Source organism: Salvia hispanica, chromosome 5 (assembly GCF_023119035.1).
Source record: "Salvia hispanica cultivar TCC Black 2014 chromosome 5, UniMelb_Shisp_WGS_1.0, whole genome shotgun sequence".
NCBI classification, from domain to species: Eukaryota; Viridiplantae; Streptophyta; class Magnoliopsida; order Lamiales; family Lamiaceae; genus Salvia; species Salvia hispanica.
Genome location: NC_062969.1, coordinates 27,498,483 through 27,521,836, shown reverse-complemented (window position 1 = coordinate 27,521,836; position 23,354 = coordinate 27,498,483). Strand labels below are relative to the sequence as shown.

General features: G+C 36.6%; 2 protein-coding genes and 1 pseudogene across 3 annotated transcripts; all 3 read left to right on the top strand.

Moving 5' to 3' along the window:
- The first annotated feature begins 5,504 nt into the window (after positions 1-5,504).
- LOC125187541 (rop guanine nucleotide exchange factor 12-like) lies at positions 5,505-7,588 on the top strand. Its single transcript, XM_048084150.1, has 5 exons — positions 5,505-6,085; positions 6,153-6,307; positions 6,395-6,469; positions 6,544-6,786; positions 6,855-7,588. Exons 1-5 carry the CDS (start codon positions 5,671-5,673, stop codon positions 7,488-7,490), a joined length of 1,524 nt encoding a protein of 507 aa, XP_047940107.1. The 5' UTR covers positions 5,505-5,670; the 3' UTR covers positions 7,491-7,588.
- A 2,091-nt stretch (positions 7,589-9,679) lies between these two features.
- Positions 9,680-12,130, top strand: LOC125186812 (protein CURVATURE THYLAKOID 1C, chloroplastic). 2 transcript variants are annotated; one of them, XM_048083265.1, is made up of 6 exons: positions 9,680-9,914; positions 10,584-10,666; positions 10,787-10,873; positions 11,413-11,475; positions 11,578-11,615; positions 11,914-12,130. In XM_048083265.1, exons 1-6 carry the CDS (start codon positions 9,809-9,811, stop codon positions 11,966-11,968), a joined length of 432 nt encoding a protein of 143 aa, XP_047939222.1. In that variant the 5' UTR covers positions 9,680-9,808; the 3' UTR covers positions 11,969-12,130. The 2 variants fall into 2 exon arrangements, with proteins under 2 accessions (XP_047939222.1, XP_047939221.1); XM_048083264.1 differs by having other exon boundaries at positions 10,581-10,666.
- A 1,688-nt stretch (positions 12,131-13,818) lies between these two features.
- Positions 13,819-23,064, top strand: LOC125190124 (annotated as a pseudogene).
- Positions 23,065-23,354: the final 290 nt, after the last annotated feature.

Genomic DNA, 23,354 nt, shown 5'->3' with positions numbered 1-23,354 from the left:
TTATGCGTCTTTTAAAACGCGTAATCCTGATGCGTTTCATTAAAGAAAGATGCATGACAGACATGCGTTTCTCACACACTGATTAGCTAAAAAAATGCAATATTAAGATGGAATGGGCAACGTATCCTAGAACCAAAATAGAATTAACCCCCTGTCTCGGTTGTCCGAATTCAGCCTCTGCTGTTGTACCGAGCAGCCTCCGTCACTGTCCACCCCGGCGGAGATCGCCGCTGTTCGCTGCTCGTCGGGGTCAGGGACACCGCCGCTGCTCCAAACCAGAAACTGCCGCCGCTGTTCGTGAACAGCCACCGATGTTCTTCACCGCCTCCGAATTGGGGATTTGTTCTTGTGGGTGAAGAGGAGAGGTTAAGAAAGAGAGAGAGTTTGACCGATGGTGATGGAGGGAGTAGTAATTTGCCTCCGGCAGTTGCCGGTGTGAGGGCGACGGGAGCTGGGCGGAGGAGTCGACGGGTTCGCCGTTTTTGGGATCGGAAGAAATAAGGGGATTTTAAAAGAATATTTATAAAAATAATTAGATATTTAATTAGGTCAAAATCGGGATTAAACCCGTTGACCGTTAGTTTTTAACGGAAATATTAATGGAGGACCAAAATGATCAAATTTTTATATGTTCAGGACCAAAAAATCCAAAAGATAATGTTTAGGACCACAAAGGTAAAATTGTCATATGTTTAGGATCAATTTTGGCCTTTACTCAATGGGAAAATGCAATACTATGCTAAATGCAATAACTGAAAGGGAAAACATGGTTAACTAAATGACTTAGGCAATGGTGGTGCCCGTATCATTCTCCCCCGGTTCGACAACCACCTTGTCCTCAAGGTGAAGGCTTGGGATTGAGGTGTCTCCCTGTAGAACAACATGGTTTTCTTCCAAATCGAACTCCATTGTAAGGTTTTCATAGTTGTGTGCGACCATGCCAAGCACTTGTAGCCATTGGACGCCAAGTATTATATCCGAACCATGGATGGGCAAAACGAATAAATCTACTGTGAATTTGGATCCTTGCAGAGTTAATGGTATTTTGGGGCATTGTTGTAAGCATTTAAGAGAATCACCATTTCCAACATAGACCCGAAAAGGGGTGACAAGCTAAACTGGAAGCTGCAAGGACTCCACCAAACGTGGGTGAATGAAGTTATGATTACTCCCTCCATCAATGAGTATGTGGACAGGAGTGGTGTGGATGGTTCCCTTGAGACGGAGAGACCGTGGTTGTATGGCAGTAGAGAGGCTATTCATGAGGGATATGTCATCAGCCATAAGCTCCTCATGCTCATCATTGCTAAGGAGAAGGATGAGGCGTGATTGACACCGGTGAGTGCGTGACCATTTTTGGTCGCACCAATAACAAAGACCTTGGGCGTCTTTGGTCATTTTCTCTGCAGCAGTAATGCGGCGAATATTATTCCCTGAATGCGCAGGAGTTGCATTTGATAGTGGTATTTCCTTACTCGTCAATGTAGCAGGCTGTTGTGTGGACGAGGAGCTGCGCTCAGGCGCGAGGGCAGAAAATGTATCCACTTGTATGGCAGAAACTTCGCGGGCTACAGAAAATGCCGCTGATAAGGATGAGGGGCGCCAGAGATGCAGTTCGCGGCGAAGATATGGTTGAAGTCCAGCAATGAATACAGAGAGCAAGGTGGTCTCCGGAACACCAGTAACTTTGTTGAGGAGATGCTCAAAATCAGATTGATATGCTGCAACGGATGAAGTTTGTTTGAGGTTGGAGAGAGCACCAAAATAGTCTTCAAAATGGTGTGGATCGAACCTCAAGCGAATTTGCGACACAAAATCCTCCCACGAGTTAAGGACAATGTTGTTGTGAACCCATCGGAACCACTGGGAGGCTACTCCTTCCATGAAAAGGCCGACCAAACGAAGTCGATCAGGCTGGGATGTGGTATAGAACTCAAAGTACTCCTCGACACGGAATATCCATCCATTGGGATCGGATCCGTCGAACTTGGGGGCGTCGAGGCGAATGTTGGGCCCGCGAATAGCATTAGCATCATGTGTGTCGAACAGTGGTATAAAAACAGGTTGTTGAACACGTGGAAATGACCCGAATTGAGGACGACTATAAGGTGATGGGTTGGGAGTGTCGGTGGGTAAAAGAGATAGGAGGTGGTCAATCTTGTGAGTAAAGGTGGAGGCGAGAGAGTCAAGTTTCATATTTGTGGAGAGGGTGAGGTTATCCAGTTGTTGTTGGAGCGAAGGGGAAGCCGATGACGACGACGCCGAGTGGTGAGGAGGGGTGTGGGGGGGGAGGGGGGTGTTTGAACCTGCGTGGTTGGAGGAGTGGTATGGCTGGTCGTGGAGGATTGTTTTGGTGGAGGAGTAGATTTGTTCATGATGGCAAAGAGAGTTGGCAATGAAAGCACCAAATTGTTACGGATGGACCCTTTAGAGTAGGATCTTACTCCTTAATAAAAGCTCAAGAAAGAATTGATATGATAAAGGAAATTCAAAGATATAAGAACTGAGATCAGTTGATTCATTAATTTGCCTCAATGAAGAGTACACAATTATAGAGAGCTGTCAACTAACCACTGCTATGAAATGGAAACGTGTTATTCTATCCACTACTAGGAAATGGGAAAATGCAATACTATGCTAAATGCAATAACTGAAAGGGAAAACATGGTTAACTAAATGACTTAGGCAATGGTGGTGCCCGTATCATATTCCCTCCACAGCTCCTCAAGGTGCGTGCTGAGATTAGTGAATACTCCAAAAACCCTCACCACCTGTTTCTGGAGGCTATTCATCAACTGGTTGGTTACTCTGGTGCTTATGCGAATGGCCTTTTGGCTTCGGAAGCAGCAGTTAGCAGTTTTGAATAGCAAATGGCCTTCAAAAACCATGGCAATTTGAAGGAGTTCCACACCCGCCTCCAGATAGGCCATTTGGAGGCGAAGCACAACGTGCTCGACAGCCTAGTGGAGGCGATGAAGGAGGACGAGAAGAATGTGTTGCCATGATTGTAACGAGCAATATTGGAGCTTATATTGATCCATTTGCTCACCGCCACTTCGCCTCAGATCATGGTGGTCGAGAGAAGCGATGGCCATCGCGAAAGAGAAGGTTGTAGCCGCCATTTTTTTCAGATGAAGTATGAACAAGGGCAGCTGGACATTTCACTATTGAATTTAGGGTCAACATTGTCATTTTCTATCATTTTACACCTGTGGCAATTTGTAGAAAGGCTTGTACCAAACACACAGTTAATGAGTTTTTTTAATTTGGGCAATTTGTACCAAACAATGTACAATTTGAAAAAGACAATCCCACTCTGTAAACTTATAAAAACCTCATCAATTCTACCAATCACACCTAAGTGTGAAATAATAAAGTAGGAAAAAAATTAAATAGAAAAAATAGTGTCTTTTAGAATTGTTTCAATTTCTATACTGAAAATAAAAATGTTACTAGTAGTATATTAAAATCTCTCATCTAGCCTAGGGCTGGGGAAAAATACCGAAAAAATGATATATCACTCGTATCGAAAAATTATCGAATTTTCGATATATCGTAATTTTCGATACGATACGATACCGTATCGTAAGTTTTCGATACGATAACGATATGAATTTCCTTATATCGCGATATATCGTTTTATATCGAATATACGATATATATCGATATTTTCGATATATCGTTTTATATCGAATACACGATATATATCGTATATATCGAAACATATTGAAATTCAATACATATTGAAGTTTAAAATTATAAATATATATAAATCCATTTAATTTTTGTGTTATTTTTCAATTTTGAAATTATATTTTTCGATATACAGGTATTCGATACGATAACGATATTTTGATATATAGTAGCGATCTTTGATATATCGTTCTTAACGATATATCGAATTTCAGTACGATATATCGAAATATCGATACGATAATGATATTGATATTATCCATATCGAAAGTTCGATATATCGAAATTCGATATATCGAAACTTTCAATATGATATCATATGAAATTCTTTCATATCGATATTTTCGATACGATACACGATACAACGTTTTCGATACCCACCCTTAATCTAGCCTAGTGGATATCTTTTGCCTTTTACACAAAGTCATACTAGTATTTTGTTGTTTTCATTTTTCTCCTTTCTTTTACCTTTTTGAATTATCTTATGTTCGTTTATTATGTAACATAAGATAGAACGGTTTGGTTATAATTATAAGCATTTTTATGTTTTAATGAATTATAACCGATCAATTAATAGACCAGGGGAGAATGTTTTTCTTAGTCGATTAGCCGACATTTTTGTTTTGGTTAAAATTGAAAAAATTTACTAACCACTCTAGTCAAGCCCATTTACAAAGAAAGGGAAATAAATAAACAGGACTTTAAATTATAGACAAACAAAAATGAGATATTTTTTTATGCACAAAACTTGAATACTTTATGAACTGTTTTGAACTTTTATGAATTCCAAACGGTTGAAGAAGAAGCAAGAACGATGAAGTGCGAAGGAGATTTACATGGTTTGATTCAAGAACCTACATCCACGAGCGAAAATTAACTACTACTACTATGATTTTATGATATCGCAACATACAATAATCAATTTAATTCTCTCTTGAAATCAAGAACAAGAAATGTAGATGCTTCTTCCCCTCTTGATGAACAAAATGTAACGGTATGTTTTGTTCGGATCCTTGGAACCTCTTTGATCAGCACCAGCAAGCCCAAGCTCTCGATCCAATTACACGCAGCTCGAATTCCCAACTGCACATTAAGTTCAATAACCAAACTTAACTAACTTGATCAATCTTGTCCATCTATATTGATATGTCATTATCAAATGGTTCAAATTGATTCATGCTATCCATCATTAATAGTACTCCGTATCAAATGAAGTACGACCTTTTCAAAAAGATTAGTATATTTTTCATAATAATCAAATACTTAAAGAAATTTTCAATTGATAGATTCTGATAAGGTAATATCCTAATTTGAATTAAACTATGCAAATCCATCCCTATCAATTTTTTTATTTTTTATATGCTAAAGTTGAAATAGTTCTTTAATTATTCGGTGCATCGAAAATTTTGAAGCATTGTAGTACTTGGCAAAAATTAGTTCATGATTAAAAAAATCTAAAGGTAAACAATTTGATAATATAACTTTAGATTTGTAACATAACATCAATAATTTAAAATGATCCTTATTTAGCTTGTGGAGTTAGATGCTGCAAAAAATTGTTGGTTCTCTGCCTATCCTCAAGCACAAATCTTGTGAAACCAAAAACCACCACTAGTTTTACAAAGATGGGTAAAACCATGGAGAAAAACATAATTAGAATTACAAATAAAAATCACAAGAATAGAAGGCCTAAAAAAATGAGCTGTCTTAATCTGAATTAGCTGTAACATGCACCCCACGTTCCTACATCATCTCACGTTCATAAACAACAATGGAAAAACAAAGTTTGATAATAATCACAACCATAAACATAAACACAAACCAACAACACATTCATTCCCCCCTAAATCCTTGCTCCCAACTGCACAACAATCAATCAATCATCTCTCTAATCCAAGATTATTGTGAGAGAAGCAAACAAAAATTAACAAGTTGTGGTTGGTCCGAGCTTGGATAATAAAACTAAAAAACGCAAAAATGGTGCGCGCGCTAGAGGAGGAGAAGGAGCATTTGCGAGCCAAGCTCGGCCAGTTTAAGGGCATGTTTGATGGGATCAGACAAACTAAGAGTTTGGTCATTGAGACTAATGGAGGACCTTCCACGCCCAGCGATCGCCTCTCCAAGAGCCAGGCTTCGAGCCCCCTCACCGATCCTAATGACCAGCAGCAGGAACAACCCGTCCCTCCATCTTCTGATAGTGAACGGGCTGAGCCTTCCCAATCCCGCCCACCTCCCAGCGAACCCCCCGCTCCTCAGCCCCGTGGGCCCCCAACAGATCTGGACATGATGAAGGAAAAGTTTGCAAAGTTGCTTCTAGGAGAGGACATGTCCGGGGGTGGAAAAGGCGTCTCCTCGGCTTTGGCTTTGTCTAACGCTGTTACAAACTTAGCAGGTACTTCAAATTCAATCCATACAACTATATATCTCTCCAAAACATAATTCATGTTGATTGAATTCAGCTTCTGCATTTGGAGAGCAAAAGAGATTGGAGCCAATGGCACCAGACACAAAGGCAAGGTGGAAAAAAGAGATTGATTGGCTCTTATCTGTCACTGATCATATTGTTGAATTTGTTCCTTCTAAACAAAAGGCTAAAGATGGTAGCAACATGGAGGTTCCTTCCTCACTATTATCTTTTTCTCCTCCTTTCCTTGTCTCTTGTATTTGAAAGCTAAACACATGCTTCACTACTCCTCACCAGATCATGATAACAAGACAGAGAACTGACCTTCACATGAATGTTCCTGCCTTAAAGAAGCTGGATGGCATGCTCCTTGTAAGTAAGACCAATTATTATCGTCATCAATTCCTCAATTTTCTACGACATTGATTCTTGCGATGACGAAACAGGATTGCCTGGACAACTTCAAGGACCAGAACGAGTTCTACTACGAGAAGGGACCTAGCAACAACGAAAAATGGTGGATCCCGACACCTAAGGTGCCTCCCAACGGCCTGTCCGAGGTTACGAGAAAATGGCTGCAGTATCAGAAGGATTCCGTGCAGCAAGTTCTGAAGGCAGCGATGGCAATAAACGCGCAGGTTTTGACAGAGATGGAGATCCCAGAGAGCTACATAGAAGCTCTTCCAAAGGTAGGATTGGTAGTTTAAGGCATTCATTACATATACATTTGTTGCATGATTTGGTGTGGTGTGTGCAGAACGGGAGAGCGAGCCTCGGGGACGCGATGTACAAGAGCATCACGGACGACTTCTTTGACCCGGACGTGTTCCTCCAGTCGGTGGACCTGTCATCGGAGCACAAGATCGTTGACCTGAAGAACAAGATCGAGCAATCGGTGGTGATATGGGAGAGGAAGATGAATGCCAAGGACAACAAGTCTGCTTGGGGATCAGCTGTGAGCATGGAGAAGAGAGAGATCATTGAAGACAGAGCAGAGACAATCCTGCTCATTCTCAAGCATAGGTTCCCAGGGCTCCCTCAATCTGATCTAGACATAAGCAAGATCCAATACAACAGAAACGTGGGGCACGCGATCCTCGAGAGCTACTCAAGAATCATCGAGAGCCTGGCCTTCACCGTGCTCTCAAGAATAGACGACGTGATGCACATTGACTCGCAGGCTAGGGGCGCGGACGAGGAAGACGCAAAGACGACGCTGCTGGATTTCATGGGCTGGGAGCCCGACACCAAGAATGCCGATGCTGATGCCAATGCCAATGCCAATGGCGATGCTCCTCCTCCCGTCAAGGCAACCACCATTATCACTAACAAGAGATTCCTAGATAAGCTTGAGACCTTGAGTGGCCTGAAAAGTCCCTCCTCACGCCATTAGTGCTGAATCTCATTTGCTTTCAATTTCAGACTTATGTATGTATATATAACATTAACTTAGAGGGACTAAAATCCTAATCAAACTTCTACTTTCTTCAACTTTTTCATATGTTACCACAAAGAAATGGATTTTAACTATCCAAGCAACTCATTGTACAGAAGAGTGCAACTATTGTTGTAAGCTTATCTTTCTGGTTTAGAGCAGGCACCAATGATATATGTAAACATGTTCTAAGCTAGCCAATTACAAACCAGAAGAGACTCTTATTTGTTGTGTAATATTTTGCATCATTTGATCAAATCCTGCATATATATTCATCACAATTATTATTTATGTATATCGATCCAATGCATGAGCAGTTCCTATTACATAGTTCAATATATTTCTCTAGGTTGATCTTATTTTTATTTATGTAAATCGATCCAATGCATGAATAGTTCCTATACTACATAGTTCAATTAAATTTCCTAGTTGGGCTAATTTGTGGAATGTGTTAATTTGAAAGAAGACTGAGTCGGTCGTCCAATATATTTCCCTTCAAGTTGTAGCTACTCAATGAACAAAATTCCATATAGGTTGGGCTAATTTGGATTATGTGCAAAGCTCTTGGTAATTAATTTTTTTTATTAGTTTTTAAACAGAAATACAAACTAATCTCTAGTCCCTACATCCCTTCAGCAATCTCAGTTTTTAATTTTTGTCTGTCACACGGTAAAAGTCCCATTTTGAATTTTTGATAAATAGTAATAAGTCTCACTATCTACTAACTCTATTTATCTCACATTTTATTATAAACTAATATATACTCTCTCCGTCCCACAAAGATCTTCCCATTTTTCTTTATTTCCGTTCGTCCCACAAAATTTGTCTCATTTCACTTTTTACCATTTTTGGTAATAGACCCGATATTCTATTAATTCATTCTTACTCACATATTATTATAAAACTAATATATAAAAGCATGACTCACATTCCATTAACTTTTTCAACTGACTTTTCACTACATTTCTTAAAACCTGTGCCAGTCAAAGTGAGATCATCTTTGTGGGGCGGAGGGAGCATATAAAAATGTGACTCACTAATCACTTATCTTGTTTGCCAACTTTCTTTTAAATTTCTTGAAAATAGCGCGCAACTCAACTGAGACTGCTAAAGTGGGACGGAGGAAGTAGTATCCTAAACAAGAAATTAAGTTGTTTACTTCACTTATTTAACATTACCAATTACTGAGTAGTAATAATTGGTCATCTAAAACTAAATAATTTAACATATTATTTCCTATTTAGTTAATCCCAACCCTAAATACCAAATAGACCCGGGATAATCTCTATATTCATGCATCGCAAGTTCACAACCATATATTAGTTGTAATAATAATGTTTATTAGTGTTAACCTTTCACTAAATGTTTCTTCTGAAATTCCAAAGAAAAATCGCTACTATATAATTTTGCCCTTAATAGTATATATTTCTAGCCCTACCCATGTTCATATCATTCTCAGCCAACTTGTAATTCCACGTTGACATGGTAGTGATGCTTATTCATCATGTATTCAGAATCATTTATTAAAAATAAGAAGAAGAAAAAAAACCTGTTTTCCACATTTTTGCATGGAATGGAACTTATTTCTTGAATATTATGAAAACACAAGAGCTTTGCACATATTTCTCTAGGTTGCGCTAATGTTTTGCCACGTGGATTCCAATGGATAACCCTATCCCTCATTCCATCTCACTCGTGCTTTGCATTGTAGAGTACTGATGTGTACACATGTACTTCCCATTTTAAATTGATTTGTGTACTAACCAATTTATTTGTATTGTGTTTGGTATTCCACAATAACTCACTTTTACATTATTTTCAATTTTGCACCAATTATTATTTTTATATTATCTCACATCTGAATTTCATTAAAATAAGAGTATATAACTGGAATTTTGCGCAATTTATATTCAATATTCATGTATGTACTCCTGTCATGTGCATAAAATAATACGATTAACACACTATACACATATATATGGTGTACATTAATATTTTATTAGAATTTATAATCTGAGTTTACTATTGGTCATTTATTCCATATTTGAAATTTAATCATAATAATAACTGAGCTTAGGTAGGCTATTGATCAAGTAACCACACCAGTACTAATTTATTTTTAAAGTTTTAAATAAAATCAAATTCACCTTGACTTCTCTCTCCACGGCAAGGTGACTTCCAATATTAGAGCTTCAGCTTCCTATAAATTTGGGGACAAATTCAACGCATCATTGATAATATCCATCACCACTTTACTCCGCTGAATTCTGTGTTAGATGGCTTCAATCTTGACAAGGATGCCTTCCCCACCGTTGATGGTGGTCAATGGAAGAAAACCCATTTCTGGGACGCCTCAGAGATTCGCATTTCCGACAGCCAGAGGTATCGCTTTTCTGAATTGTTACTGAAATTGAAGTAGTTTTAGTTGGTGAAGATAATTTTGCTGTAATTGAAACCTTGCCACGCTTCAAATTAAAGTTGATTCCGTCTCAATCTGGATTGGAGTTCTTGGATGATCAATCAAAGTTGTAAGTTGTATGAATGGGGATACCCATGTTCAAGTCAGCTTATTAATAATTTAGGAGTATGATTTTGAAGATGATTTTAGTGCTAAAATTAACCCCCAAATGAAGCATATTTTCTGCTTATAGACACTGATGGTGTTATAACTCTTGTTTTGAAGGTTATATCAAATGCTCACTTTAGGAGTTATATTTTTGAACTAGCATATGCTTTTGGCTTGCTTCTTTTGTTTCTTTACATAGTGGATTCTAGAGGTTTGCAAGTGCTGTCATGTAACTATGCGCGTGTCGCATTAGGCATAGGTAGACGATTATGGTACATCTCAAAATCAGTACTCTGCATTTCGACTTGTATTCTTGCATTGGTGTTTTATTGTATCTTGATGAATTTAATGTATTTTAGAATGTTATTTGTACCAAACTGCGCAAGTGTCACGTCACGTGCCAGATGCTAGACATTAACTATATCTGTTTAAAGTTATTCTTGTGTCTGTAATGGAACTAAATTTTCTTATTTAATGTCTAGTAGAGAGACTCCATCGCTTTGGAGTGATAGCAAAGGCCACTGGAGAAAGCTCAGAATCTTCGATTGGCAAGTCCATTCAGGATATTGTGAGTCATTTTCATTATCGCCTGAATGCTCCCCTGTGTCAATATACTGATTCCCCCACATCTTTTCTCTTCCTTTTTTTTTGGAGCTGATCTTCTTTACTTTTCAACTCCTTTGTCTAGTGGGAAAATTCTGAAGATCGGGTGGCTCTGATTGGTCTAGGATTCGCTGGTGTTGTTGGTTTCTGGGCAGCGGTTAATATTGTGACGGTAACATCTTTCTGTTCTTGTCAATAGATAACGAAGAACTTGTTTGCAAGTAGTCAGTCTGATATCTGCTACATAATGAAACAATAAAAGATGTGGCAAGGGGAAAAATGTAAACCCACACAACCATGAGGGTTTATTCAGTTAGTACTATTTGCCAATAGTTTGAAGTAAAATCCACCAGTTTCGTGTCAGGGTTACTTGGCTGTGTTCTTCAACTAATTTCATAGTTTCCACAACTTCGACAATCTTAATCATGCCAGCTATAGTTATTCCTCCTTTTTCTTCATTCCGCCATTTATGTAGATGTGAAATTATTATCTTTAGTTCATATTTTTAATAAATGCGACACTTCTGTTTTCCAGAATTTTTTAGATGAATATGGTTGATAAATGGGTTGTTTTTTTGCCACACTTAACTTTATCTTCTATTCTCGGAAGACTATTTGTTGCTCTTTTTAGCAAGTCTTTCATTTTTCTGTCGTAAAATATGACTGCTTTCCATTGCTTTTGTTGAAATTTTTCATCCTGATTTTAAAACAGGCCATCGACAAACTTCCTGTTGTTCCAAGTTTGCTTGAGCTCATCGGGCTGTTGTTTGCTTCGGTAAGTGACCAATATTTCCATAGTTCTAGGTCTTACCTCAGGGAGGTAGACTAATCAAGAATTTCATATTTCAAACTACTAATATTTGAATTTTGATTTCAGTGGTTCACATACCGATATCTCTTATTCAAACCTGACCGGTAAGATAACTCCTCAAGTCGTATCATTGCATTCGTATACTCTTTGCTAGTTAGATCATCTGCGATGAGTAATATGAACTCCATGATAGTTACCTCACATTTCTGTTGATTCATCAAGTTCAGAAGCATTAGGGCCACATTCGCCTTGCTTCATCTTTGCTGTATATATTGTCATATCATAACTTATAATTTGAAATGCATCCTTAAGTCCACCGTTTTAGTGTTCAAACGATCTTTTCAGAGTCTTTGCAGGCGCCATTTATGCTAATTACTACCTTCTCTTTCTCTGTATATATAGGCAAGAATTATCTCAAAAAGTCAGCAAGTCAATATCAGATATATTGGGGCAGTAATGTGAAGATGCACACAACTTTCTACCTCATTTTGTGACATGTGTGATTATAAAAGGAGAGGTGATCCGTGTTGTATTCTGTGTAAATGTGTAACTACTTCCTACCTCAATTTGTACTAACATACTGTGATTGTGATTGTGATTATAAATGGAGATTCGAATCTATCTTGAAACAACCTTTAAAATTTATATCTATTTATCCATAAAAATATGAGACTTATTAGTATTGAATTAGGTGATGAAGTGTCTTTTGAATTAGTACATAATTGCTCTACTAGCCTTACTTTTATATTTTCCAACTGCCAATACAAACTTTAAAGTAGCATGATTGTGTACAAAAATACTAGCAATTGCCGATATAAAATGAGTATAATTATTTTTGCTAGTAAAGTATTAATTTTTGAGGAATATAGATAAATTCAAAAACTACTATAAAATAACAACAGTAAAATCTATACAATATATAAAAGGGGAGTTTTGGGAGTATTTAGGAAAATATTATTTTAAAATAGATATTATTATTTAAATAAAACTATATGGTTACTTGGTAGTTAAATTAGTGGGTAATTATTAAAGTTAGTGGGTAATTATTTAAAGTTACTAGGAAGTTAATAGGTGGTTATTATCTATAGTAATTTATTCATATTTATTAATTAAAAAACTTAGAAAACAAGTGTAAGGAACGGAGATCTTATAGCATCAACCCATTTTGCAGTTATGGCCTCTGATATCTTTCTCTTCTGCTCCGCACTTTTGTTGTGCTGATTAATTAATGTATAATTTTTTCATGTAGTGCTCTATATGAATATTAGGTTGGTGGCAGTTCTTATTCATTTGTCTTTCCTGGATGTGGTATGGGTGGTAGCAGCTACACGTGAAGTAGGCGATGCGGGGTATACTATTAGGGTATGCAACCAGTTTTTTTTTTTTTTTTTGGCTAATGCATGCATATTGATATCGGTTGTATATACCATGCTATTTTGCTGTATTTTTGTTGATGATTTTGATCGATTTGGCTATCTTCTAATATATATTTGTATATTATTTTTATTGACATGTGTTTGTGATTGATCTTTTGTAGTATAGGTCAAAAAGTAATTTAAATGATACTATGTGATTTGTGTGCAATTTTTAGTTTATAAACTTATTTGGTTATATGATTTTTTATTGGTACAATAAATTGCTATTGTATAAATTTGTGATTTTAGAACTTGAAATAATAATATTGTTTCTCATTCGGCGTATGTGTAATTTTTTTCCTGTTTGATTATATATTTTTTAACAATTGTTTTTTAATTTTATATATTTATGATTTCAGATTTCATACAATGATATTTTTATGAATTTATAAAATCATTTTACACTATAAAATAAGTTTAAATAAAAAAATGGATCGTACATCGCACGTGGGTGATACTAGTATACAGTAAAATATAGGTTTTATTTTAGTAATGAAACCTAAAATCATTATTATTTTAGAACATCAAAATTACTTCTAGTAAATTGGTACTCGAAAATCTACTAATGAAACAATAAATTAGTAAATTGGTACTCGAAAATGTCTTCATTTAATCGTTATGATTTATTATTATTACTTTTTTATATTTTAGTAAGTGAATTTTGTACCGCACTAAATTATTGATTTTCATACTTATATTTTATTATAATATTAATTAATGTATAAAAATAAAACCTATATTTTACTAAAATAATAAAGTATATATTATTAATTAAATTAACCGAACAGTTAAATACAGTAAAATCTACTAATGAAACAATGTTTCAAGCTCTGTAAACCTCGTCGGTGACTAATCGATCATCTTTGTATAGACATTTTACAATATAGCTTCAAAATTTGTGTTGGTTAAAGTTGGTTTGCAATCCAGCTACAAATGAGCTCCGCATTAACGGATCCGTAGCTTCCAAATCCCCAATTCTAATATTTCCGATTTCATTCTAAAATCACTGCTCATTCCGAAACTGATCAACGATAAAAACAACATTCGACCTTCATTTTCGGTGTTCTTTCTTTTTGAATGATGTAGAGACGATCTCAATTGAGTGAAATTTCTCCCTTTCCTTTTTGGGGGGCTGGGATACGTGATTTGATCGGTTTGGCAGCTCGGATGATGTGAATGCGATAATTTAAGCGGACTGATTGAAAATATGGCGTGGTTCAGTGGGAAAGTCTCGTTGGGGAACTTAGATTTTGCTGGGGCGGTGAATAAGCTGAGTGAAAGTGTGAAGAACATTGAAAAGAATTTCGATAGTGCGCTTGGGCTCGAGGAGAAATCTGATGCTGATGCTGCGGCTGCTGCTAGTGACAGTGAGGGTAAGTTGTTTTTGCGAATTTTGGTCATTAGTTGCATTTTATAATGAATTTGCTGTTTTCATGGTCCGTTTGATTTGGCTTGTCCATTTAGATGATAAGTGTTGTTAAGTTTTGAAATAGTTTAAGATTTGCTACTGTGCATAAATTGGGAGGATTACATATGTTGTTGCCTCATATTTATTACGTTTGTGTGTCAATCAGTATGAAGTTTGAACTATATTGGTGTATGTAGTTTGCTGCTTTTAGCTTCTTGAGGTTTTGCTAGGCTATAATGCTACTTATACATTTATTGCATATTCAGAGATGTATTAGCATTTTTTTTGAAAATGGACTACATGCTTCCAATGTGGTTTCGTAAAATCTAGTTGAAGTAGTTCCTAAACTAAAGTCTGTTGATAGCACATTGTGATTGGCAATCGATTAATACTGGTAGTCTCCGAATAACAGCATCAGGAATATTGCCTTCAGCTACTGACAGGAAGGATTTGGTCGAACCTACCGTTGGGTTGGTTGGTCAGAGAGGTGGCAAAGATATTGTTGAGTCACCATATATGTCCATCGCCTTAGATCCTACATCCTCTGTCAAGGATAAACATGTTGTGGATGACAACTCAGTTAATCAAAAAAGTGAAGTGATTCCTGGGGGAGAAGGAGTAAAAGAAGAATTAAGAGATATAGAAGTGGAAACAGGATCCGACGGAAAAATAAAGGATACCAGTGGGGTGGCAGAAGAGAATGCTGCTTCTGACCACAGTGAAGCTGAAGTGGTTTCACCTCCAATTCCTGTTGAAGCTTTTGAACAAAAATCTGAAGAGGTACAGCATACAGAATCTGCAAGCAACCTTCAAGAGGAGGAGAGGTTAGAAGAAGTAATTCCTACATTGTCTGAGACTGTGCAACCTGGATCCACTGACAATCTTCAGGAGAAGGGGTCAGAAATAATATCTTCTACATTGTTGGAGTCACTACAACCAGAATCCGTAAGTTCTGGAGATTCAGTTGGAGATAGTTCTTCTCTTTCAAATATTGGTGATGCTACTAGTTTGTCTAAGAGCATAGATGATGAAAATGCCAAAACAGATGTTGAAGATGGTTTGCCAGACCAAACACAGGATGCTTCTCTGCAAGGCCCAACTGAAAGCAGAGAATCACACGTCTCAGATGTTCCTGTTAGCACCACAGAAGCAGAAGATAGTTGTGCTGACAATCGTTCTAGTTTAGAATATAACAGGGTGGAGGCTTCAAAAGCAGCGTCAGATTTGGTTACACCTCTCACTGATGCTGTCTCGGATTCAGTTGATCTAAAGCAGCATTTGGGAAAAGATGTAAAGGAACGGATGAGTTCTGCTAGCAACTCTTCTAATATTGCAGATTCTGTGGCTGAACATGAGAAAGTGATGAAGGAAATGAAAATGATGGAAGCTGCATTGCATGGGGCTGCTAGACAGTCTCAGGTATTGAAGTTGTAGTACTTATTCTTGGAGTCTGGCATGTGTTATATGCTGATACAAACTTTTGCCCGCATGCATTGTTCAAACAGTGAAAGAGTTTATTCCTATTCCTCTAATTATGAAATTTTTTATAAAAGGTGCTATGAAAGGTGCCTCTCCGAAAAATGGGCTCTGATGCAAGTATAGCAAGAAGCCCAAACAAAATTAATCTATTACTCCAAATATTCCTTACCATAACATTTCTTTTGTTATGTTCCTCTTTGAATATGAGCTTATAACATGTGAAGGTAGCATTTAAGAACATCCAGCGATCTTGTTACTCTGTTTTGTTTTATGCATATGAAAGTCTTGTAATTTTTCTTAAAGAGAAGTAATTAGAGACATTTTCCCTCTCCTCTTTATTTCCCAGGCCAAGGCTGATGAAATTGCAAGGTTGATGAATGAAAACGAGCAGCTAAAAACTGCAATTGATGAATTAAAAAAGGTGAGTGGTTGCTATTTCATTTTAAACTTTTTTACTGAACCCATTCCGTTGTTGCTTTATTTCTATCACTTTTTGGTTTTAAATTTGTTACCCATGTGCGGTTACTGAAATTGGATTTTAAATTTATTATCACCTTTTGTATTTGAACCCACACTGTTGCTGGCAATTAAAGATGTTGCACCAGGAACCTCACTTTTTAGAGGATAAATATGAACTCTTGATAGCTGATTTTTGTTATTTGATAGTAGTATAATACAGCTACAGCTAGTTGTGAATTAACATGTGACTTGAAAGATGGTGATGAGGTATTTACAAGCAGATGTATCTTGCTTCCGCTCATTGGTTGATTCGCATGTACATAAAGTATGTTTCCATATTTGTGTTCCATTATCATGATGGATGTTAGTTGAAAAGCAGGAGAGCACCTAAATAGTTTAGTTCTTTCCCAGAGTGTAACATAATAACATAAGGCCTCTTGTTTTTTTTACTGCTGGACTGTCTCTGCGGATCTTGGTCTTTGGAATAAACATGCACTCTATGCTTTTATCATGTATTTCCGGGTTTCCACATCTACTATCAAATATCAAAATATCAGTGTGTGCATAATTAGTACTCCTAGGTAAATCAACAAATGATTTCTTGTGAGTTCTGACTAGAATTCAGAAACAGGAAACAGGATAATCACTCAATCAAGTGTAACAACTTGAAATTAGAGCAAGGGAATGCAATAGTAGAGTTTTAATTCTGATAAGAAATGCAACTTCACAGAAATAAAAAAAAAAAGTGGAACATGCAAATCTACTCTAAGATCCAAGTAAAGCTGGGGCATGTAAATCACTGTGAGAAAAGAGTAAAGAAAATATAATGATCACGGGTGGTTGTACAAAAGGAAAGCTTGACTGCATATCTCTGGCTTTAAACTTTCAAGTGTAGTTGGGCCTTCGCTATATATTGTATATAGTGACACTGTAAATCTAGCATATCATATGATATCTTCTGGTTTCTTTTCTGTGGTCTCACCAATGCCTAATCGTATTCAGCTGGCTTTTTTCTGAGTTTGTGTCATGAGGTATCCATGTGCATCCATCCACATTCTTATGCATGTTACAACCATAAAGTTTTCTAACACAGTTACACACAAAACATATTTTGACAGATCTATGAACAAATTATTAACTGGCTAAAGTAATTTCCAGAGAAAAACAAATGAAGCTGAAATTGAATCTCTACGAGAGGAGTATCATCAGAAGGTGGCAGTACTTGAGAGAAAGGTATACTTTTGCATGTTTTGTTTCATCTATGGTCGCATAATACATTTGAGTACTAGATCACTGTCCACTTGATGTAGGCCCTGAAGTTCTTGTAACAGAAATTTTGATGAACCCATAGAAGTTTAAAATACTACAGTAATAAACTATCACATACAATTAAGTCTTCCATATCTCTTCCCAGGTTAACTAATTTTATGTCCATCATTCAACAATTTTTGTAACCCTGAGTATTATTTGATAGAGCGAACTACAAAAAAGGACCCTGGACAATATGGTTTGCATATTTCCGGTAGATCACTGGACAAACACTTAATTTCATTTGATGTACTTTTGCACTATTTTCCGACTTTTTTGCCCTATTTAGTTTTAAGGGATATTTTAGTCTTTATATTAACTATTTATCTTTCATCTCTTTTTTCCATTTTTTTCTCTCTCTCTTTTTTTAAAATTTCTTATTTATCTCTCTCATTCTCCATTTATTCTCAAGTTAATTTTATTTAACAATAAATATTCAGTGCACATCAAATTAAAACCGATGTGCTTAAATAGACAAGAAGAAAATTTGTCTATGACGCATCTTAAGAATAATCTTCGTATTTACACTTGCTATTAACTCACAGTCGTAATAGTACCACTAGTTTCATTTATTATTTTAACTTGCATATTCAATAACCAATCAGTAGAAAGTTTCTTAAACTACATCAGATTTACTCTGGTTATATTGACCTCCTGATTGCCATTTCTAGCTATTTGCTCTACACAGGCCTAACGTGCTAAGTTCTACAATTTTATTTTTTATGAGTTGTTTGTTTTGATAAGATCAGTGGAGTTAATACTTTCTTTATTTCAGATTTATGCTCTCACTAGGGAAAGGGATACACTGCGTAGGGAACAAAATAAGAAAAGTGATGCTGCAGCTCTCCTGAAAGAAAAGGATGAAATAATCAACCAAGTGATGGCCGAAGGTGTGATTTTTTTTGGAGCAGCATAACATCTATCAATGATTTTAAACAGCTTAAACAATATTCAATGTCACATGAAAGTGGAAACTGAATCATCTTTATATGAACCAGGATAAATCTCGAGATAGAAGAAACAAAAGATGAAGTCTTTAAGAGAGGACATAATTGAGTTATTTGCTTTGAACCTTTAATTGCATGTATGAGAATATGTATTAATTTGACATGAATGTCTCTCTGAGGTTACTTTTACCCTATTATTCTCTCTAGCTTCTCAGTTCTCACAGATGTTGTAGGAAAGGGGTGTCGAAAGACATCAAGGAGATTTGTCCACAGAATAAGAAAAAAGTATAGGAAAAGTTCATGGAGCTTTTCACTGAACATTTTGACTAGGTTTTCTTGCTTTATGAACTGGACCATTTTTCAAATGTGTATTCTTGTTTTATCCTGTGTTTACACAATCCTACTCTGGTACTCACAATAACAGGTTAAAACTTAAATTAAAATCATCTTCCAAGATCCAATAATTTTCATTCATATGCATTCTTCAGTAAGTTTAGATTACAACTGGCATTAAAACTCTGATGCCACATCAATCTCCAGGGGAACAGCTCTCGAAAAAGCAAGCTGCTCAAGAAGGTCATATCAGAAAGTTGAGGGCACAGGTGTTAATTTTTTGGGATCATTTTTTCCACTGTGAATTTTCAGCCTGAAATATATAGATGCTCTAATTCATCTGTCAAATTTATTGGAAGCTAGATCAGAGAGCTTGAGGAAGAGAAGAAAGGATTCCTTACGAAGCTACAGGTATTTTTCTTCTGTGTTATCTACATGTCTGTCTTTTTATCGTTTTAATATGCTTAATTTCTTATTTTGCTGAGTTACCAATTCTATGCATCTTGCAAATGTTTGAGGTAGGCCTGTAATTTTCTGTTTTTCATAGATATATTTTGATATTAGGGAATGGGGTCCATTTATTACAAGCACCTCTGCAGAAATTGCAAATTTCCGACTATTGTATGTCTATACTATTCAATGTGAGAAGTGGTTGGGCTATTGAATTACTAGTATATTGCAAATTTCACACTTGAAATGCATTTTAGTTAAGTTCTTCATTTTTCTTCATTTTTCATCAATAGTGTCATGTGATTCTGGAATCACTTGATTCTTTTTTGCTTGCAGCAAACATTGTAAAACAAATGAAAAGGGATGCTCTCCTGTGTTTGTTGTGATATATTCATGAATCACTATCTTTATAGGTTTTGGATACAGTTCTATCCATGTGGCACTCACTAAACTTTTCATACAACGGCTTCAAGATCTTTCTATACTCTGTCATCTGGCTTCAAGATCTTTCTATACTCTGTCATCTGGCTTCAAGATCTTTCTATACTCTGTCATCTGGCTTCAAGATCTTTACATTGTTATTTTGTCATTTGGCTTCAAGATCTTTCTATCCTCTGTTATCTCAACCTCCAGATTTTTCTTTGGCTAGTACCTGTATTTCTTTATTTCTAATTTGACACTTTTTTGTCATTTTAATTGGAATTTATATAAATTTCATTAATAGGTTGAAGAGAATACCGTAGAGAGCTTAAAAAGAGACAAGGCAGCAACTGAAAATCTGCTCCAAGAAACTGTAGAAAAACATCAAGTTGAACTTTCTGCTCAAAAAGTATATTACACAAATGCTCTTACTGCAGCAAAAGAGGCCGTAGCATTAGCAGAGGCACGCGCAAATACTGAAGCGAGAACTGAACTAGAAAGTCGCCTAAGAGATGCCGGGGAGCGTGAAAGTATGCTAGTTCAAACTCTTTAAGGGTTAAGGCAAACACTGACCAGAACGGAGCAGCAGGTTAGTTTCCCAGAGGAAGATTGCGGATATTCATTCATCACCTAGTACTAAACTGACATTTACCTTTACTCTCTTGCAGGCAGTTTTTAGAGAAGATATGCTTCGTAAGGATATTGAAGATCTTCAAAAAAGATATCAAGTAAGTTTGGCCTTTGTGATGATAGATCTTCTTGCTGGAAAAGCATCTCAATGTCTATCATTTAATGTGGAATTATTTCTCTAGGCGAGTGAACGTAGGTGCGAGGAGTTAATAACACAAGTTCCCGACTCTACCAGACCCCTTTTAAGGCAGATTGAAGCAATGCAGGTTTTGCTGTGCGCTCAGTATCTTTTTAGATGATTAGATTTGCTTGCCTTGCGATACTCATTCATGTGTAATGATTAATCTCAGGAAACAGCAGCCAGAAGGGCTGAAGCTTGGGCTGCTGTAGAGAAATCACTAAACTCACGACTTCAGGTTTCTGAACGATTTGCCTCTTACATGTGATTATGGTTTTGATGCACCTAAAGTAATTCTTGATATAAATACAGGAAGCAGAGGCAAATGCCGCTGCTGCAGAGGAAAAGGAGCGCTCTATCAGTGAACGTTTAACTCAAACTTTATCTCGGATAAACGTTCTTGAAGCTCAGGTATTCATACTCTAATACTTGATCAAAGTAACTTAGTTAATTACATTGAAGATCCTCTTATTGTAAGGGAGTTTTGCAGATATCATGCCTTAGAGCTGAGCAGACACAGCTGACAAGATCTCTTGAAAAGGAGAGACATAAAGCAGCTGAACATAGGCAGGAATATCTTGCTTTGAAGGAGGAAGCTGATACCAATGAGAGTCATGTGAATCAGCTCGAAGAAGAATTGAAGGAACTAAGGAGAAAACATACGAAGGAGTTGCATGATGCACTGATGCATCAAGAGCTTCTTCAACAGGTAGGAATTTTAGTTTTAGCCAGAAATTACATTATTAGCCTATCTTTGTTCTTGTAATGCTTGATGCTGCAAATTTTGTTCCTGTTTTTAGTTTTACTTTTCGGGCTGGACTGCTCCTTTTGTTTGCCTGGATCTCGAACAATGCTCAGAGAACGCCTTATATGGTTAATTAATGATTGAAAATTAGTTCAAGTTTTAGTTCCTCACACTAGCTTATTGATAAGGTTGTTATACTTAAACAGGAACTAGAGCGGGAAAAGGCTGCTCGTCTGGATCAGGAAAGGGCTGCCCGCATTCAGTCTTCTACCGCCCCTGATCAAGTTCCCATAGCTAGGCAGAAGGCAGCTGCATTTGATAGTGGTATTTTCCATCTGCTATACACAAGAAACTTAAGTTTCGTCTACTGATGATTTTGATTCTATACATCAACAGGAAATTTGACTCGTAAGATTTCGAGTGCGAGCAGCTTGGGCAGTATGGAAGAAAGTTTTTTCTTGCAGACGACTTTGGGCTCATCTGAAACAATTTCCGAGAGTAGAAGTGTTGGGGATGGTGCGATGAGTCCATATTATATGAAGAGTGTGACATCCAACACTTTTGAAGCTGCTCTTCGTCAAAAGGAGGGAGAGCTTGCTTCATATGCTTCAAGATTGGTATGGAGCGAGATCTGGTTCAGTTTATACACCTAGTGATAATTATGCAAAAGTACCTCTTAATTATCCACGTATGAAGGTGTTCTGTTTAGAATCTTTCCAGTAACTGGAGTTTTTCTATCCATCAGGCTTCTTTGGAATCCATTCGTGACTCGCTTGCAGAAGAATTAGTCAAACTAACAGCAGAGGTGAGGTTTTGTTGTTGCTTTTCATCTTCTTTGTGTGTGATTTGCAAGCACATTAGATCCTTTTGATCTATCAACAAGCTAGTTAGGTTGCTATTGCTGTAGAGCAGGATTATAACTTCAGAATAAACAAGATCAGATCAAAACCCTCCTCGTTACTGAAAAAAAAAAATTCTTTTAACATCCGCACCCCTTCTGTAATGGCTATTGATTGAACATGCAGTGTGAAAAGTTACGGACAGAAGCAGCTACACTACCAGGAATTCGAGCAGAATTAGAAGCACTCAGAAGGAGACACTCAGCTGCACTGGAGTTGATGGGTGAACGTGATGAAGAGGTATCTCAACTTATTTTGCTTTACAGCTTGCCAACGTTAGCTATTTTATTCCACTGTGATGCATTTGTATTGGAAGAAAGACAACTTATCTGGATGGAGACCAGAACCCCAAGTTTATAACTATCAAGCATGTTGTACTTTGAACACATGCATTTTATCATTACTGTTTCAAATTAAAACACCTTTTATGCTAGCTTTTAGTTGAATAATTCGAAGTGGACATCTAATCTGATATTGAAATGGACAATTTGTGTAGTTGGAAGAACTCCGTGCTGATATTGTTGATCTGAAGGAGATGTACAGAGAGCAAGTAAATTTGCTAGTGAATAAGGTGAAATGTTGATTATCCATTATAATTTCATTCATCTCACATAGTATTTATCTGTTATCTGTATTCTACTGTTTGCAGATTCACATACTAAGTTCATCGATGGCTGCTTCATGATACCGTATAATATTTTCAGGATTCCAATTTGTTGCATTTTTGCCACAAATTATTGTATACGGCTTCAGTTTTGCAACTTCTAAGGCCCAAGCTAGTTCGATCTAGTGTGTATCGATGTATACTGTATAGCACGATATAAGAGTGTACAGTAAGTTGAGCTACAAAAATTTGTTCATTCATGCACTTTTTGAATTCAACTAAAGAGTCTTGCTTTAGTCATGTTGAAATACCCAAGACCCAAGCAATGATCTCGTTTTCTATAATGTTGACATTTTTAAAACTTTAATTGAGATGGAGAGATGTATCTTTTGTTGGAACATTATGTTTTGGGGATTGAATCACGAGTCAACAATGTTGCTACTGTGGCATTTGTGACGGTATCCACTTATAAAATGAAAATTGGCTTTCAAGATTTCTGCAAATGTTTAGGGTTTATTGGTACATGAATTGGAACTGGATTAAAATTAAAATTAGATAGAATTAAAAT

What these genes read in the sequence shown, in the direction of transcription:
- LOC125187541 (XM_048084150.1), top strand. Translation starts at nt 5,671, where the DNA reads ATGGTGCGCGCGCTAGAGGAGGAGAAGGAGCATTTGCGAGCCAAGCTC. An exon ending in AAGATGGTAGCAACATGGAG is followed by an intron (nt 6,308 to 6,394) that starts GTTCCTTCCTCA and finishes ACTCCTCACCAG; the next exon opens with ATCATGATAACAAGACAGAG. An exon ending in AGCTGGATGGCATGCTCCTT is followed by an intron (nt 6,470 to 6,543) that starts GTAAGTAAGACC and finishes ATGACGAAACAG; the next exon opens with GATTGCCTGGACAACTTCAA.
- LOC125186812 (XM_048083264.1), top strand. Translation starts at nt 9,809, where the DNA reads ATGGCTTCAATCTTGACAAGGATGCCTTCCCCACCGTTGATGGTGGTC. An exon ending in CGCATTTCCGACAGCCAGAG is followed by an intron (nt 9,915 to 10,580) that starts GTATCGCTTTTC and finishes TTTAATGTCTAG; the next exon opens with TAGAGAGACTCCATCGCTTT. An exon ending in GCAAGTCCATTCAGGATATT is followed by an intron (nt 10,667 to 10,786) that starts GTGAGTCATTTT and finishes TCCTTTGTCTAG; the next exon opens with TGGGAAAATTCTGAAGATCG.